We start from the raw sequence: 17634 nt of genomic DNA on the forward strand, positions 1-17634 counted from the left end.
GCATGTCAGGAATGAGCACGATTTTGCGACACACAGTAACGTGAACTAAGCCATGGACAGGGGTGCCTTGTGACTGAAAATACTTTTTCAAGGGTGCCCCGACTGGAAAAAGGTTGAGAAACACTGATCTAGGTAACGCAAAATTTCAGCAAAAAATACATAAATAAAAATACTTAATTTTAGGGCACAAAAAAAAGCAATAAATTACCCAATTTTCTGGTAAAATATAAAAGATGAGTTTGCACCGAGTAAATACTGTAGCTATCCAGATTATCAAACCTTAAATTTGCGTACGCTCATGAAATGGAGGCAAACTTTAGTAATCTATATTTTCTACAGGTGACTCTCATAGGTCATCAGTTTAGCGTTACAGAGGAGGTCTGGTGCTAGAATTTTTTTATCTCATTCTGGTGTGCTTGACATGCAACATGTACCATAGTCGATGTTTTGATGTGTGCATGCGTAGGCGCCCCAGCGTGTGCTTTTACATTTGTATGTGTATATACGGGGGCAGCCTCAAAACGTTTTGGGGGGTTGGGAGGGGGTGTTATGTGCTTGGGTGTAACGTCAAATTTTTACCACTTTAAAAAAAAAAATTAACAACTTTTTTTCCCCCCCTACAATGTGATGATTTTTGGTGACAGATTTTCTTTGACACATCCAGGGTCTAAAAGACCCTAGATGTCTCCCTTGGATATAATGCACTGCATTACATTCATTCCCAACCTCGAAGGCTGGGAAATATGCCAACGGGAAACCGGAAGTGACATCATAATGTTACTTCCGGGTCAGGACAAGAAGGGGAGGGTAGCGGACGTTTCCGCTCTCCTCCTTCCCCTCTACCCACCAGCACCTGTTTGCTCATCTGTGGGCCCAGGAGACATAGCGGCCAGGGGAGTGAAGGCTGGAACTGTAGTAGGCTGTGTGGAAGCAATCGAGTGGCAGTGCAGCCACCTGAATGCATCCACCTGAATGCATCCACCTGACAGGTGAACCCTTCTGCTGGCCGGCAGCAGGGCTAAAGGTTAAAAGAAAGAGAAAAAACAAAACAAAACAAAAAACTACATGTCCCGGGTGGCAGGCAATATAAAATTGAACATCCCTGCGAGAGCCTCGGCTGTCTCATATCTCTCTCTCTCCTGTCAATCACAGCCAGTGAGCCTTTGAGGAGAGATAAAGGTGCAGGGCCATGCTGCGGCTCTGTGTATCTTATTGACGCATAGAGCAGGGTTTGGGAGCGAGCACGCACCAGCGCCCCCACAGCAAGCAGCTAGCTATTGGAGGCACTGGTCAAGGGGGAGGAGTGCCAGTGGAGGACCTGAGAACAAGAGGATTGGGGCTACTCTGTGCAAAACCATTGCAATGCAAAACACAAGGTCACACTAGTTATCAACAGAATATCTAAAGGTACCACATGCATACTTCTTCGATACAGCTGTCTTGCTGACTGTTAACGCTGCAAAATCTTCATCATGGTCAAGGTTGTTGGGCCAGCAAAGAAGTGGTGCTATAGGAGTAAGTGAATGGTTTCTTAGCAGTAACTGGCAAATTTCCACCAACATCAAGATTGCCATTGTAACGTGGCACTAAAAGATCTACAGTATTTATTGCTTAAAGTGGTTGTAAAGGCTCCAGGTTTTTTTTTTTTGACCATTTTATGCATGAAGGTAAAATATCTGTGTGCAGCAGCACCCCCAGCCTCCGCCTAATACTTACCCGAGCCCCATCGCAATCCAGCGATGTGCATGAGAGCCGAGGTTCGCCAGGGACTCTCCCTCCTCATTGGCTGGGACAGCAGTGGGCGCCATTGGCTCCTGCTACTGTCAATCACAGCCAGTGAGCCAATGAGGAGAGAGCGGGGGCAGGGCCGGGCTGTTGCTCTATGTGTGAATAGACACGCAGAGCAGCAGCTCAGGAGCAAGCCTGCTTGGGTGGCCCCATAGCAAGCTGCTTCCTCTGGGAGCACTTGGCAGAAGAGAGGGCCAGGCGCGCCGGTGGTGGATCGGGGCTGTCCTGTGCAAAACCATTGCACAGAGCAGGCAAGTATGACATGCATGTTATTTTAAAAAAATGCCTTTCATATCACTTTAATGTACCTATGAATTAAATACAAGAACAAGTCAAGCACATCATATGTTCTGGTGTTTTCAAGAAAAATAGCTTCTCTTTACCTAGTGTTTACACTGCAAAATCATTGAGTTAGTGGGGGATAAAAATGGGGGTGGGGGGAACCAAAAACTTGAATAAAAACAGTTTCATATCATACAATTGCATTTCAGATTACTAAAAAAAGAAAAAAAACCTTTACAAATGCCCAACTAATTTACTGTACATTCCCGGAGTCATTTTGCAAAATGGGTCCTGCTCTTGTTAAGGATTATTTTGTATAGCCGCTAATTGTTAAAAAGATACCACAGGTAGGTAATATCATGAAAAAGCCTTTGGAAACCTATTAAAAACCATTATAATATAATGAGTTTCCTTTTATTTATTGGACTGCTAGCCCAGATATAGGAGTGGATTGACTTGGAAAGGGAGAGGGGAATTAAGGAGGGAGCACTGGGAGATCTAGCTTAAATTTAAAAAACCCTTTAAAGCAAGGTACAATATTACTGTAATTAAATTTAAATTGGACACGTATACCAAGTACAGGGGTGGAACCAAAAAAATGGAAACACTACATGATTTGCAGGTGTGAAAGTGACAATGTTTCGCATTGAAAGAGATGGCAGGCCATAAAGAATACATGGTGCATAGCCATAGAAGTCATGCCTGCCCCTAAAGGGAGCAAAAAATAAAGATGCTGCACTGTAAGGCAGGACATGACGGGGAAAGAACAGAAATTCTCAAAGGACAATAAGAAGCATCAATGAAAAAAGAAGGAACACAGATTCCAGGTGAGAACAGGAGACCCCATTCTTATAGGATTCCCCCTGAAGGGGAATCTTTGTATTTGGAAAGATAGGGCTTGGCTTGGCCAAAAGATCCTGCGGGAGTTCCGGCAGGTGACAAGAGCGAGCCTTTTTCAGTAGAAAATTGCACAGGAGATAGGGAGAGAATGTTCAAGGTTGACCAGGATAGGTGGAAAGGAAACCACCTAAAAACCTGGGAAAAGAAATGGCGATCTTATCCAATTCAAAACTGGCAAAGAAGACGCCCAGCACCAAGGTGAAGACCTAAAGAAAGGAAGGCAGGATAGTTGCCCTAGCCTGGAAACTGAATTTGCAATCTGCAGTTATGGAAGGGGTAGAGAAGGGTGTGTCTTCAGTCAGGGAAGACATGCCATGGCAAAAGAGTAGCAGGGGCTCTAGCTTGTGAAACTAACCTTCTCAAGTAGACGGGATTATAAGCCAGAGACCTAGGAGCAAGAAAATACCCTTAGGCTGTCTTAAAGGAGAATCTTAGAGAAAAAAATAGTCTCCTAAGAAATAGCTGAATAGCACTGACAAGAAGGCCTGTATTGTGTTCTGTGCGAAAAGATTTGGAATTTATAGGCAGGTCAAAATTCCTCATCTTCATCTTAACCCAATCCAGAGTGCTGCTGCAAGAACCTTGAACGTGAAAGCTGCATCCACAGCATTTTGGATGTCCACCTAGTAGAACTTGGAGAATGTATGAAATGAAGACCAGGTGGTGGCCTTGCAAAGCTGAGCAACAGAGGATTGATGTCAGAATGCCCAGGAAATACGCACTGGTCTAATGGAATAAGCACATAAGAGAGTGGGAGATGTCTTATCCTTTACAGTGTAGGATCTTGAGAGGGTTGTCTTATCCACCTAGCAATAGTGGATTTTTAAAGTGGTTGTAAATGTGGAAGGTTCTTTTTACCTTCATGCATTCTGTGCATGAAGGTAAAGAACCTTCAGTGTGCAGCTCCCATCTTATACTTACCTGAGCCTGATCCAGCAACGTGCACCAGGGTCTCTCTCTATCCTCATTGGCTGAGACACAGCAGCAGGAGCCATTTATTCCTGTTGTCAATCACAGCCAGTGAAGAAGGAGCAGGGAGTGGGACTGATCCCATAGACACACAGAGGTGGCTTGAGAACGAGCATGCAAGAGTGCCCCCAGAGCAAGCAGCTTGCTCTGCAGACACTCAGCAGGGAGGGGCCAGAAGTGCCAGCGGGGGACCTGAGAAGAGGATCGGGGCAATTCTGTAAAAAAACAAAAAAAAAAAACCCAACATTGCACAGAGCAGGTAAGTATGACATGTTTGTTAATTGAAAGGAAAATTTGTCTTTATTACGTTTTCAACAGTTTAATACATGGCATGGAGGAAAAATGAAAACAGGTACAGGTGGACATACATAAGAAAAGCCATCACACAAATGTGACAATGATGCATGTGAATAGGTGAAAATAGTTCCATATAAAAAAAAAGAAAAAAGGACCAATAACATAACGGCATGTATTACAAAGAGATGAATAAATATAGTGTCGAGGAGGACATCCACGACGAGATGTAGGAGACAACATGAGCTAGTTCCGTATAAACTAGAATATGAATCTGAATCCAAACGAAAACAAAACAAGAACAAAACCAAACAAAAAAAAGGGGGGGGGAGAAAATAGAAGAAGAGAAAAAAAGAAGTCAGTCGGAGAGATAAAGAAAGACAAGAAGAGAGGGGGATCGAGAGACGGGGACGGCAAAAAGCAGGACCGAGGCTGTCCTCTTCCAGGATCCCATTGGGGCAACCCCACCAGCCACATCCGAAGTGAGCTGCGGGGCCAAACAGGTGGACCCCCTGGAAAAGGCTGAACTGAGGCTTTCAGATAAAGTCTGATAGCTCTGACAACATTAGGACAATGAAGAACAATTTCTTCAGCAAAGAGGGAAGGATTAGGTCTTCATAAGGTGGAAGGCAAACATCACCCTAGGTAGAAAGGTAGCTGTGTGGGGTGCAAGACTACTCTGTTCTTGTCAAGGATCAGGAATGACTCCTTGCAATAGACAGCCACTAGTTCAGAGACATGTCTGACAGATGCGATAGCCACAAAGAAGGCAACTTTGCAAGTGAGATCATCCAAAGAAAGTTACCTGATGGGTGTTTTCTGCAGGACAGAGATAATGAAATTAAGATCCTAAAATAAGCACAAAATAAGCACAGAGTGCTGCAAGGGTGATCTAAAGCAAAAAAAAAAAAAAAACACCTTGAAAAAGCTTTTTACAAGGAAAATGAAGACAGGTTCTCTGAAACAAAAAGGTCGAAACCTGACCCTAAAGTATTTGTAAACCCTCACCTTGTAAAACAACCCTTCAGATTAAAATAGAAATGAAAGGCAAAACATGTATATATATATATATATATATATATATATATATATATATATATATATATATATAAAAAAAAACACATTATAAATAGCTTTTTTCCCCTTTGTATAAGTGATCACTTACCCTCTGCTCTTAGCTGCATAAGGAGATCAGGGAAGAGAAACAGCATCTTCCCAGTGAATGGCTGTGCAAGTGGGGCATGTCAGCAGAAGTCTGATTATTGGAGGAGCAGGGTGTTCCAGTACAGCTAGAGAATTCACTACCCTGTGCTCTCCTGCCATGTGTAATTTGTTTTTAATAGGAAAGCAGAGGGACTGGCAGGAACACACAGTATTTCATACAAAGGAAGTAATACAAAGAGAACAGGATACTTTTTCATATAAATACATGGTACAGCAGGCACATATCAGGAACATGAGAAACTGTTAGGTTTACATATTCTTTAAGAGTACTTAAAATAGAAGTATCTATAAGGCAAATATTCTGGTCAAGTCCCAATTGAAGGAAGGCCAGAGTGCAGTGTCCATGCGCACATTAGGCAAGGTAGGATTTCCAGGTAAATTTTCCTGGCTTATCTGGTTTTGAGCATTGCAGGAATGATAGCTAGTTTTAATGTTTTGAGCATCCAGGATGATGATGGGAGATTGGCCTTCATATTTGATCATTTTCCCTGAACTGTGAGGGATTGAATACCTCCTCCCCGGCCTGTATGGCTGACATCTGCTGCTATCACCCTCCGTGGGTGCAATAGAAAAGACCTCCCCGTTCTCAAGGCTGACTGAAAATCCACCAAGCCAGGCTCTTACTTGCTTGGATAGAGGCGCGCTTGGGTAGATCAAGAGAAGGAGTGTACTTGTTCAGGTCAACATGTTGCATTGGGGGGCACTTTGAATGGACTTGAGCAAAAGTGACAGTCTCAAATTAAGTTACCATGAGGCCCAGCACTCTCAGATAATCTCACTCTGTCTCTTTAATCTTAAGGTCCAAGCATGAGATATTTGAAAGAAGATTTTCTTTTCTGGAAGGAAGACTTTTCCCTGGACTGTGTCCAGAATAAGGCTTAAGTATTCTAGGTGAAGGTAAGGTTGGAGAGCAGTCTTTTGAAAAATGATTATCTAATCAAAAGCCTAAAGCATCTGAACAGTCCTCTGGAATTTTGCAGATAGCTGAAAGGGAGACGAGTCTTTCAGAAGAAGGTCATCTAGGTACCTAATTTTTTCCCCTCTATGAGGAAAGGAGTTACTGGTTCCCCTAATACAAGAATTGGTCAATTACAGTTAGGTCTATATATATTTGGACACAGGCACAATCTTCATACTTTTGGCTCTGTATGCCACCAGAATAAATTAAAATGAAACAATCCAAACTTAGTTTGAAGTACAGAATTTCAGCTTTAATTCAAGGGGTTGAACATAAATATCAAGTACAAATTTTAGGAACTTTTTGAATAATTTGTTGAAAATCCTTTACTGGCACTTTAATGGAAAATTACCAAAGACTGGGTTTCCTCCTTTCTGATGCTTTGCTAGGCTCTAACTGCAACTGTCTTCAGTTCTTTGTTTGCCTTTAGTTTTGCCTTCAGCAAGTGAGATGCATGCTCAATTGGGTTGAGATCAGGTGCCATTGCAGAATATTCCATTCCTTTTCCTTCAAAAGCTCCCAGGTTGCTTTTGCAGTGTGTTGTAGATCACCGTCCATCTGTATTTTGAAGTGGCGTCCAATCAACTTTGCTGCATTTGGCTGAATCTGGGTTGTCAGTATATCTCTAAACACTGCAGAATTCATCTGGCTGATTCTGTCTTCTGTCACATCATCAATAAACACCAATGACCCAGTGCTACTGGAAGCCATGCATGCCCATGCCATTACACTGCCTCCACCATGTTTTACAGATGACGTTGTGTGCTTTGGACCATAAGCTGTTCCAAGCCTTCTCCATACTTTTTTCTTCCCGTCATTCTGGTACAGATTAATCTTAGTTTCATCCATCCAAAGAATGCTTTTCCAGAACTGGTCTGGCTTTTTTAGATGTTTTTTTGGCAAAGTCTAATCTGGCTTTTCTATTCTTCAGGCTTATGAATGGTTCACACCTTGTGGTGAACCCTCTGTATTTGCTCTCATGAAGTCTTCTCTTGATTGTAGACTTTGACAATGATATGCCCACCTCCTGGAGAGTGTCCTTCACTTGTCTGGATGTTGTGAATGGGTTTTTCTTTACCATAGAGAGGATCCTGCGATCATCCACCACTGTTGTCTTCCATGGACGTCCATGCCTTTTTATGTTACTGAGCTCACCAGTGTGTTCTTCTTTCCTCAGAATGCACCAAATTGTTGATTTGACCACTCCTAGTGTTCCTGCTAACTCTCTGAAGGATTTGTTTCCTTTTTGAAGCCTTACAATGGCCTGTTTCATTTGCATGGCCAACTCCTTTGAACACATGATGTAGATTCACAGCAATAGATTCCAAATACAAATACCACTCTTAGAATACACTCCAGCCCTTTTATCTGCTTAACTGATGAAGAAATAACAAAGGAGTAGCCCACACCTGGCCATGAAACAGCTTTTGATTCAACTGTCCAATTACTTTTGGTTCCTTGAAAAAGGGGGGGGGGGTGGCTACTCTTAAGAGCTGTAATTCCTAAACCCTTCCTCCAAATTGGGTGTATATACCCTCAAATTAAACCTGAGAGTCTGCACTTTCAGCCCCTATCCATTATATAACTATAGCTTGAATATGTTTTTATAAATACCTGGTAAAAACTAAAATTTGTGCATGCGTCCAAATATATATGGACCTAACTGTACATGCAGCCACCTGAATCTATACTATTTAATGGGTCTCTATCCTTGGAGACATGTGAGGGGGAACATCTTGCTACCACTACCTGGAGGCATTATACCAAACCACTTATTAAGTAAAAAAATCTTTTTGGGTCTGTGCGGTCTATGTGCTCTCCAATCATGTCCCTCTGGACGATCAGCCTTTATAATAAGTCATGAAAGGACGTTTGATTTTAGATACAAAATGGTATTTTAACATACGCAAGTGGTACACTATCTCTGATGAATGTAAGATTCGAAAAGCATTGGATTTCCCAGTATATGGACTAAGCTGTCAATCAAAACAGCATGGTTGGACAGTAGAAACCAGTTCTTGGTGTACCACTTGATGTGACAAGCATACCATGTACAAAATATTGTTATGGGGAAATTCACATTATGATTGATTTGGATCATTGTATATTTTATGGAAATGTAATAAAACTTGTTTTTTTTAAATGAAAAAACAATCTTTGGTTGCCCTTAAAGTCCCGATAAAGGGAAAAACGATTGGAATTTGGAACCCTATTGCCTGAAAGCCCTAGGTTCTTAACAGTGCAATTAGGGGTGCCAGGACACTTGTGAAAAGTTGTAGAAGCTACAATCTGCCAAATTGCAGTTGGAAACACTTCCAATTTGTTGAACTGCCAAGCACAGGAAGTGATGATGAGGCAGAAAAATAAGCAAAAGTAGATAAGCATCTTGGATATCTACTGTTGTAAAGTATTCCCCTTGTCTTAGTGAGGCAACAAACAACTTGCAGATTCCATGCAAAACTTTGGAAGGCAAAGGTACTCATTTAGCTGTGAACACGTTAACAGATTTGAATAGAATCCTTTAAACCTGTCCTCCAGAGTGAGTGGAACAACCACTCACTGGGATAAGAGATGGTTCAGGTCCGTCTGCAGATCTGACTGTCCTTGAGAAGATCTTGGTTAGTTTGAGAAAAGAAAAAGTCTATTTTGCACCCCTTTGAAAACCATAGGTCTAGGACTTCTGTGACCCAGAAAAAGGCAAACTGTAACAGATTTCTCTCTCCATCCCCACCTCACCCCACCCCCGTTCATTTTGAAGAGTGTTTTGGGTTGGACTTGGTAGGTTTGTTTTGGGCCAAGCCTTGCTTTGAAATGAAGGAAATCCATTTTTTTTAAGAAGCTCCTGAGGAAGGGGGTTTTGCAACCTTTCATTGTGGAAAAAGGACTTTTCAAAGGGCCTATGTGTGAAGCAACATTTGCAAGCACGTTTTAGCCATAACATTCTGTATGTATGGACAATAAGGATTCTGGAGATCTGGGTCATGACTTGTTCTAGGGTATCAACACAAGAGAGTAAGGCAGAGGTCACTATCTGCAAGAGAGCCAGGGTTCAGTCCTGAAAGACAAGATCCTGCTGAAGTATTCATTGCCCAAGTCCAATTAGCTGCAGTCTGGCCAACAGAAGTAGCAGCAATAGCTGGCTGCAGATCTGGGTCTGTGATGTTAAAGATAGCATTTAAAAGCATCTCAAATCTTCTATGAGCAGACTCTATAACAAAATTAAGTTTGGGAAAATATCAAACCACGGGGCTGATGACACTGTATGATTATCAAAAAGTAAACTATAAACTTGCAAATTAACTGGAATTTGTTGTGCTTTGTATGTGTATTATCTGTATACCTATGATGGTTACGTGACAACTTAAAGAATATAAAATAAATAAAATAAACCATTAAAAATCTTTATTTTCTAATGGGCTTATGAAATTGTCAACACAACGGTAGTTATCACATTTCCTTTAAACAATGACAAGTATTGCAGGCTTGAGGAAGTAGATAAACCACTTATTGCTAAAATTCTTCATGAAAACATGAAATGCTTGTGGTATTAAAAGAAAAAAAAAAATCCCCTGTACAGTGAAGGAAATAAGTATTTGATCCCCTGCCGATTTTGAATGTTTGCCAACTCACAAAGAAATGATCAGTCTAAAAATCGAATGGTAGGTGTATTGCAACACTGAGAGACAGAATAGCAACAAAAAATTCAAAAGAAATGCATGTCTAACAAATTATGCACTGATTTCCATGTTCGTGAGGGAAATAAGATCTCACTTCGTGGAGTGTCAATGATCATGAGAATAGTGAGGAATCATCCCAGAACTACACGAGAGGATCTTGTCAATGATCTCAAGGCAGCTGGGATCACAGTTACCAAGAAAACAATTGGTAACACACTACGCCGACAAGGATTGAAACCCTGCAGTGCCCTGCAAGGTCCCTCTGCTCAAGAAAGCACATGTCTAAGCCCGTCTGAAGTTTGCCACTGAACATCTGAATGATGTAGAGGAGGACTGGTTGAAAGTGTTGTGGTCAGATGAGACCAAATCAAACTCTTTGGCATCAACTCAACTCGCTGTGTTTGGAGGAGGAGGAATGCTGCCTATGACCCAAAGAACACCATCTCAACTGTCAAACATGGTGGTAGAAACATTCTGCTTTGTGGTTGTTTTTCTGCTAAGGGGACAAGACAACTGCACCTCATCAAAAGGACGATGAACAGGGCAATGTACCATCAAATCTTGGGTGAGAACCTTCTTCCCTCAGCCAGGGCATTGAAAATGGGTCGTGGATGGGTGTTCCAGCATGACAATAACGCAAAACACGGCAAAGGCACCAAAGGAGTGGCTCAAGAAGAAGCACATTAAGGTCCTGGAGTGGCCTAGCAACTCTCCAGACCTTAACCCGATTGAAATCTGTGGAGGGAGCTGAAAGTTCAAGCTGGCAAACATCAGCCACCAAACCCTAATTACTTGGAGAGGATCTGCCAAGAGGAGTGGGCCAAAATCCCTCCTGAGATGTGTGCAAACCTGGTGGCAAACTACAGGAAATGTCTCACCTCTGTGCTTGCCAACAAGAGATTTGCCACCAAGTACTAAGTCATGTTTTGTAAAGGGGATCAAATACTTATTTCTCTCATGAACATGCAAATCAGTGCATCATTTGTTAGACATGCATTTCTTTTGAATTTTTTGTTGCTATTCTCTCAGTGTTACAATGTACACCTACCATTCGATTTTTAGACTGATTATTTCTTTGTGAGTGGACATTCAAAATCAGTAGGGGATCAAATACCTATTTCCTTCACTGTACATATTTGTGTGTATACTGGTGGCAGAAGCAAATGATCTTGCACTCATCATTCCTTGAGTTCAGGTCCTCTTTATTTGCCAATTTTTCTGTTGATTTTAAATAGAACAGCAAGACAGCTTATCAGTGCAATTTACATAACATGCATTCTGTGGAAAGACTATCATGTAATTAGGAAAACCAGGAGACTGAAAGAATGTATGTAACTGTTATTTAACAAAAAACTAATATTCTGAAAAATGCATGTTGTACTTAACATATATGTTTGTTATGTACTTAGAAATATTGAATAGCTAAGTTTTATTTCTTGTTAGGTACAACAGATAAACTTGCAAACCACACACTAATGTCAAGGCTACCCACAGTTATTTTGTATATATCATACATGACGATTTTCCATTACTAGCAGTGGTATGCTCCTGAGAGTTTATGCTCTGGTCCCAGCTGGACTAAGATGACAAAGTGGTCAAGGACAAATTTGTAATTCTCATTTAAACTAATGCAAAATAATGCATTGCATGTAAAGCACGATGCACTGGGGAGACACTATGTGATGCATGAAGGAGTGTTTGTAATGTACACGTTATTTCAGAGAAAACCTATAGCAAATGTCCTAATGGTGCTAAGAAAAGTGCTTTTGGGATTATTTGTGAGTGAGTGGATTTAGCCAAAAAGTATAGAAGTATAGAACACATCAGATTAGTGTCTATCAATTTCACAGTGATATCTACAATATGTGAACTGATATTTTACGGATAAAGCATTCTTCTTTTCAAATTATAAACCTACAGGCAAATCTGAATTACCAGCAATTCAATTTAATATAAGTAACCATTTTATGGTTTGTTAATTTGTCAACAGTAAATACACAAAATTAAGAAACAAACATTTGATAAATGGTTAAAAGAATAAAAATGATAATCACTTGTGAGGACACATTTTCCTTATTCTTGCTCTAAAAAAAGCTCCATCTCCTATATAATATTAAGCCTATAACACCCCAATCATCAAGAGATTTTAAATTAAAAAAATGGCAGCCACTCACCAGCAGAATCTGAAATCCCTGATAATCAACAGACTGAGTAGCTCATGCAGTCTATCTGCTACATACTAAATACCTGCTTCACAATTAAAGGGAAAACAGAACATGACTACACAAATCTTGTATCCCAGCCTGGCCCCCAGTCAACAAAAGGAGATATTGTTCGTCAGCTCAAGGGAAATATAACTAGTAAAATGGTTGACATCTGTATTCAGAAAACGTTTCCTGGAATGCAACCAATATGCTTGAGTGTACAAAATACTGATTTTTCTCGCATGCCTAACTTTGGCTTGCCATCTAAATTACAGACACCCATCAGTGACTATTTTAAACTGCCAAAAGTGAAGCAGGGATCCTTACATTTTGCTTGCTAAGAAAATGTTTATATAGCGGAGGAATTTATTCTAATACAGAATAAAATACAATTTCAACTACTGATGCTGTACAATATAAAATCTGCAAAAAGAAGCTAATAAAACTAGGTCTCAGTGACGCTTGATAAAACATTGGCTGCACAAACCATATGCCTATCTGGAAAAAAACAAAACAAAAAAAAAACAAAAAAAACATTATCACTCATTCTACTCACTAGAGATTTGAACACCAGCAAAACTAACTATAGAAAAACTAGATTTACATACATTCATGTCAACATGTGACAAGTGCAGTACAAGTCTACGACAAGCATATTGTATAGACCACACCTGGGTGCGCACTGAACACCATACCAAACTGTCACAGATATTAGATCTATGGGATAGACAGGTTTACAGAAAACCAAAGTTACAGCCACTAGACCTAAAGCTGTCTTTTATATACACAGGTGTATAAAATCAAGCACCTAGGCATGCAGACTGCTTCTACAAACATTTGTGAAAGAATGGGTCGCTCTCAGGAGCTCAGTGAATTCAAGCGTGGTACCGTGATAGGTTGCCACCTGTGCAATAAATCCATCCCTGAAATTTCCTTGCTTCTAAATATTCCACAGTCAACTGTTAGTGGTATTATAACAAAGTGGAAGCAACTGGGAACAACAGCAACTCAGCCATGAAGTGGTAGGCAATGTAAACTGAGAGAGCAGGGTCAGTGCATGCTGAAGCACACACTGTGCAGAAGTCTCAAACTGTCTGCAGAGCCAATAGCTAAAGACCTCCAAACTTCGTGTGGCCTACACATTAGCAAAACAACAGTGCTTAGAGAGCTGCTTCATGGAATGGGTTTCCATGGCCGAGCAGCTGCATCCAAGCTTTACACCACCAAGTGTAATTCAAAGCGTTGGATGCAGTGGTGTACAGCATGATGCCACTGCACTCCAGAGCAGTAGAAAAGTGTTAGCTCCAGTGAAGGGAACTCTTAAGGCGTCAACATATCAAGACATTTTGGACAATTTCATGCTCCAACTTTGTGGGAACAGTTTGGGGATGGCCCCTTCCTGTTCCAACATGACTGCACACCAGTGCACAAAGCAAGGTCCATAAAGACATAGATGAGCGAATTTGGGGTGGAGGAACTTGACTGGCCCGCACAGAGTCCTGACCTCAACCCGATAGAACACCTTTGGGATCAATTAGTGCAGAGACTGCAAGCCAGGCCTTCTCGTCCGACATCAGTCCCTTACCTCACAAATGCGCTTCTGGAAGAATGATCAAATATTCCCATAGACACACTCCTAAACCTTGTGGGCAGCCTTCCCAGAAGAGTTGAAGCTGTTATAGCTGCAAAGGGTGGGCCAAATCAATATTGAACCCTACAGACCAAGACTGAGATGCCGTTAAGGTTCATGCGCGTGTAAAGGCAGGTGCCTTTTGGAGATATAGTGAATCGGAAGTTAGGAAAATAATTTAAAGAACAATTTCTACATTTGTATAAAAATTCTAATCACTAATGTTTAACATGGAGAACAACTGTCAAATAAGTAAACATTAGCTTTAGGAATTTCCTTTTTGTGGGAATTTGGGCATTAGCAGATAAAGATCCCACAGCAGACAAAAAATAGCTAATAGATTACTTAAACATACAATGCCATGTGCAAAGGACATGTAGCATTATTCTGTAGTTAGTCATAATAACCACATAAAAACAAACTTTCATTGCTTAGCAACTCTGTAAAAAGTGCATACAATGTGAAAAAATACTATTTTTGTACATTTGCACAGCAAAACTATATTACCACTAATGGGTCCTATCAATGGCAGATGCAGCGCTCGTTAACAGCTAACTTGATATTTTTCACCATGTTACACCTTTTTTAGGGTGTATCGGGTAACATGGTTGCAAGAGGACCCTCACCCTCAAACCACACCACTTCTGCCCGTCTGTCTGTTTTTGCACATTTGTCACAAGTGTTGTAAGCTAGTTTGCGGCAAAATTAAAGTGAAATTAAACCCATCAATTTAACGGTTTCAAAAATCAGTTACATTCTTGGCATGCTGAAAATGCAAACTGTCACATGGCGTCATAATGGTCCACATGTGCAGGATCATGGCAGCTGCAGTACAAACAGAGGCTAAGATGGCAGCTTCCTTGGATAAGGAGACTCCATCTTGTTACATGTCAATATTCCAACTTCATTTTGTATCACATCTTAAAGGATAGGTTACATTTATTACATAAAATGCAACATTATGATAAATCAGATGCAAGTCTGTGACAGATTTGCAGACTGCAGGATATTAACAGATACAACTGATGCCATAATTTTTTATAAATGCCCACCCAAGATGCTTAATTAAATTCAATACAGATATTTAGTTTTCCCAGAAAGTGCATATAACCTTTGATACTGTATCTCACGACACTGCAAATAATTTGGCAACTTCAGTCACAGAGGCACTATCTAAGTGGGCACCAACAATTTGCTCTCTGTGAAGCTCAGTAAGCTCTGGCATTACTAGCAGTGCACACAGTGAATGATGAAAGTGAGGCTTCCCACCTGTTAGCTAGGTGTTTCATCACACAGCAGAAGCAAAATAATGCTACATTACCTCCGCTTTCAATGCAAAACATGTCATCACTTTCACATCTGCAAATCATGTGTTTCCAATTTTGTTGTCTATCCCCTATATATAGTATGTAGTGTAGCTTTTCTTTACATTCTCCCAGGTGCTGTGCAGACACATGGTCTGAGATTCACTATGGTTTGTTGGTTTTAGCTCTGCTAGCTCAACAGCTCAGAGTTCATAGGATTTCCCACCTCCAACTTAGGCTACATTCACGTGGCAATTTGTGTGTTGCCAAGGGCAGACGCCATCAACAATTGGTAAATTCTTTCAGTCAGTTGTAAACACTGCTTGTGCACACTGTGTATGACCAGTGGTGGCTGTCAGAATTGTATGCTGTACAATTCAATGGCAGGCTCGAATTCCGTTTGCATGTAGCCTTTTATCCGGGGGTTTACATTTCAATACTAACCCTGGGTGCAGACAGCGTGCATTCAGAGTTGGAGCTTCTGTTGAGTTTTGACCGCACACCAACTGACCACAGCTAAAAGTATGCATCCAGACACAGCATTGACCGCTTCTATATGTCGCGAGCTATCTGTGCCTAAACCGTTGTGTGAATGTAGCCTTAGTATACCATTATGCTCCTGTATTTGTATAAGGGGCAATGACCATAATTTCATAGAATACTGTTACTACTCTTATGTCTTGTGTTCTCCCTTCTCATTTGGTGAAAGCTGCATTTCTTAAACAAGTAAAAAGTAGCTGAAAAGGGCAGAAAAGATGGATGATAAAGATGGGGATAAAACTTGCCTATCACACTCCTAGGTATTGGCAAAGAACGAAAAAAAATGTTCCTACAGAAAACTACTTGGGATGGAATGATTACATCACTTCCTTCAGACAGCAGTTAACACCTTTGTTCTCTCACAACTAATGCTAATGAACCAAGTGGGCAGGATGACATGGATAATATGAAAAATGGACAATGCAAGTGTTTATACAGATCTGCAAGTATTCTTCCATGCATGCCCACACAGCTGTTAACCTGCAGTTCAGAAGTGTGAAAGATCCTTTAACATTAAAGTCCCAAAGCCCTCCATTACACAAGTGGCTAAGAGGAATCCCCGACTGCCCATCTAAAGCCTACTATATAGAGGGATAAGGCTGTTCACACACAGCAGAAAATTTAACATGCCATGTCATTCTGACAGGCAGCACTTCCTGTCAAACACAGCCAATTAAGTCAATGGTGCTGTCCTGCAATTTTCAGTGGGACTAATGCATTGCAATTGTGAGCCAAGTGTTTAGCTTGTGGCTGTAACACGTTAGTCCTTTTGAAAATTGCCGTTTGGGGCGAAAAAAAAAAAAGTATTCAAGAGTCAGGACCTTCTCGCCTCCTGAGCGTCTGATAGCGAATCCACCATAGTCATTTTTCAGAGATGGGCAGCCTGGGTAGTAAAGCCTCTCCTTTGCCAGCATGCTGCAGAATGGTGCTCTTGCTCTCAGTGCGGAAGGAGTGGTCTCTTTGCAGAGGTCTGACATGTTCCCAAGTTAGTCAGAACCAGAGTTACCCAAGCAGCAGGAAGGATGAGCTTTGTTCTGCACTGAGATCAATGTTTCCCCACAAAGAGCAAGGGTTCCACTCTGCAGCTACTGGCATGGGTAAGATAATTTTGGCCTCATTTACATCATACATGTAGAAAAAAAACTCGATGAGCAGAATTCACTTGCAGAGACATCAGTTTTCGTTCGAGCTTCAGTGAGTTTTATAAACATTGCAGATTTCTGCACAGAAACAATCTGCACAGAATACCAGTGCTGTGGTGTGAACAAGGCACATTGAGAACAATTGTTTTGTTTTTTGTGCCCTTGCAAAACACATTCAGAAAAACTGACATCTTTGCACATGGTATGAACGAGGCCTTAAACTGATGGGTTATTGTCAGTTCATTACACTATTAATCAAAATGACTTTCAAGAAATCACAGCGATACAAAAACAAAATCCACTTTCACTAGACAACTAATAAACAGTTCTACAAAGCACTGGGGTTCTAAGATTCACAGGCAAACACACAATTACAATGGTGTGCTAAAGGAAAATGCGATTAATTTTCAGAAATTCCTCATGTTGTCCATTCCACAGCTAATATGTTAAAATATATATTAAGCTTCATGATCATCAATACTGATGGAGGTAAATTAAACAGGCACACATATATGATTAAGCAACTAGGTCAAAAGAGCATTTTATCAATAAAAGTATAAAACTTACATCTAGCAGTGTGTGCAAGTGCTGATCCTGAAAAACACTGTGCAGAAAATCGAGATCTTTCTCGCTGCAGTCTGTGAGCGCATGGATCTCCTCCAGGCTGTCCAGTACTTGCGACACCGCTCCTAAAAGCAAACATTGGAAAATAAAAAAAAAAA

General features: G+C 40.9%; 1 protein-coding gene across 9 annotated transcripts in view; it reads right to left on the reverse strand.

Annotated features, from left to right (window-relative positions):
* CASK (calcium/calmodulin dependent serine protein kinase) overlaps positions 1–17634 on the reverse strand; it is a 325007-nt gene that overhangs the window by 156052 nt on the left and 151321 nt on the right. For all 9 annotated transcript variants that reach the window (XM_089673937.1, XM_089673942.1, XM_089673939.1 and 6 more), the window contains one exon: positions 17480–17601. In XM_089673937.1, the coding sequence (XP_089530063.1) occupies positions 17480–17601 (122 nt within the window). The remainder of the gene's footprint in view (positions 1–17479; positions 17602–17634) is intronic.

Source organism: Staurois parvus, unplaced genomic scaffold, assembly GCF_062004578.1.
Source record: "Staurois parvus isolate SC_StPar_1 unplaced genomic scaffold, SC_StPar_1.0 ptg000145l, whole genome shotgun sequence".
Lineage (NCBI taxonomy): Eukaryota > Metazoa > Chordata > Amphibia > Anura > Ranidae > Staurois > Staurois parvus.